Source organism: Camelina sativa, chromosome 14, assembly GCF_000633955.1.
Source record: "Camelina sativa cultivar DH55 chromosome 14, Cs, whole genome shotgun sequence".
NCBI classification, from domain to species: Eukaryota; Viridiplantae; Streptophyta; class Magnoliopsida; order Brassicales; family Brassicaceae; genus Camelina; species Camelina sativa.
Genome location: NC_025698.1, coordinates 6,825,513 through 6,827,081, shown reverse-complemented (window position 1 = coordinate 6,827,081; position 1,569 = coordinate 6,825,513). Strand labels below are relative to the sequence as shown.

Sequence of the window (1,569 nt, the reverse complement as noted above, 5' to 3'; positions counted from 1 at the left end):
GTAAGTTTCTAGAAGATCATTTCCCCCTCTCACTGCGTACCTTATACGTTCTTCTTCCCCGAAACCATTCTACTTCTTTCCCCCATTTCTCTCATCGCACGGTGAAATCGAGAAATCGCCGATCTTTGATTCGATCGGGAAGCTTCTCTGATCACCGGCGGTCAACGCCGCGGACACAGATGTTTGCTTGAAGAACCTCTTCTCGCCGCGATCTTTGCCTCTCCTCCGGCTTTTTTTACTCAACAAGCGAGATCTGTTTCCACGGTACCCTTTTCATCTGATCTTCAATCCTCGATCTTTCTTTGCTGGATCCGTGGATTTTACTTTCATTTGAGCTGTTTCTTGTCATCATTTGGATATTTTTTGGTGAATTGATTCGATCTTAAGCTCTTTCTAGGCTAAAGTCTTAGTCTTTAATATAAGTTTATTCCATATGTTGCAGTTAATGTTTGTTTCTAGGCTAGTTAGCTTTTATATAGGTCGTGGACTTCTTAGGGGGATTTGAATCTAGTACATATTTAGCAGTTTTAGGTTTTAGCATATACCTGAACCTGTGAAAAGGTAGCTTATTTGATCATGTTTAGCAGTAATTCCAAGATTCATAGACGTTTTTGAGACCTCAGAATGATGAATATTTTGGTTGATTTCTTATTTAGACTAAAGGAGGATGTCGACGCCAGCTAGGAAGAGGTTGATGAGGGATTTCAAGAGGTTGCAGCAAGACCCACCTGCGGGTATTAGTGGTGCTCCACAAGACAACAACATTATGCTCTGGAATGCTGTCATATTTGGGTAATGGAACAAGGACCTTAGATACTGACTAAATATTTCGAAAACATTGTCGTTTCTGTACTTACTTAGACTGTTTTTGTTTCTAAATTTGCAGGCCTGATGACACACCATGGGATGGAGGTAAGGTTATGTTTATGTTGTTGCAATTTGAAATTTTGGGAACGTGAAAAGTGGTGTGTTCTTATGTCTCTTTCTTGATGCTGGCAGGTACTTTCAAGCTCTCACTGCAGTTCTCTGAAGATTATCCAAATAAACCACCAACAGTTCGGTTTGTGTCACGGATGTTCCATCCAAATAGTAAGTCATAGAGATACGCATCATTTCTTCTCTCCATCTAGTTGATGTTTAACTTTTGGCTCCGGTTAACCTTCTTTTTTCTATATCTGTTGTGCAGTTTATGCAGATGGGAGTATTTGCTTGGACATTCTACAAAACCAGTGGAGTCCAATATATGATGTTGCTGCTATACTTACCTCCATCCAAGTAAATTTAACATGCCCTACCGATATCTTACCATGCCCTTAAATATTAGAATTACTGCCGTCTTCTCTAATCTGTTTTTCCCTTTGTTATTGCAGTCCTTGCTCTGCGACCCTAATCCGAATTCTCCTGCAAACTCGGAAGCCGCTCGGATGTACAGCGAAAGCAAGCGTGAGTACAACAGAAGAGTTCGTGATGTTGTTGAGCAAAGCTGGACTGCTGACTAATAGTAGTTAGTTGTAAGCTTTGTTAGCTCTCTCTCCTTTCTCTGTTTCACTCAATGTCACCATTCAGCAA

The 1,569-nt window shown here is 40.7% G+C and overlaps 1 protein-coding gene across 1 annotated transcript in view; it reads left to right on the top strand.

The window, feature by feature from the left end:
* The window catches only part of LOC104740105 (ubiquitin-conjugating enzyme E2 1), a 2,791-nt gene continuing 1,222 nt past the window's right edge, over positions 1–1,569 (top strand). The window contains exons 1-6 of the mRNA XM_010460635.2: positions 1–264; positions 657–792; positions 887–912; positions 1,000–1,089; positions 1,187–1,275; positions 1,371–1,554. Of these exons, the coding sequence (XP_010458937.1) occupies positions 668–792; positions 887–912; positions 1,000–1,089; positions 1,187–1,275; positions 1,371–1,499 (459 nt within the window). The 5' untranslated portion in view covers positions 1–264; positions 657–667 and the 3' untranslated portion in view covers positions 1,500–1,554. The remainder of the gene's footprint in view (positions 265–656; positions 793–886; positions 913–999; positions 1,090–1,186; positions 1,276–1,370; positions 1,555–1,569) is intronic.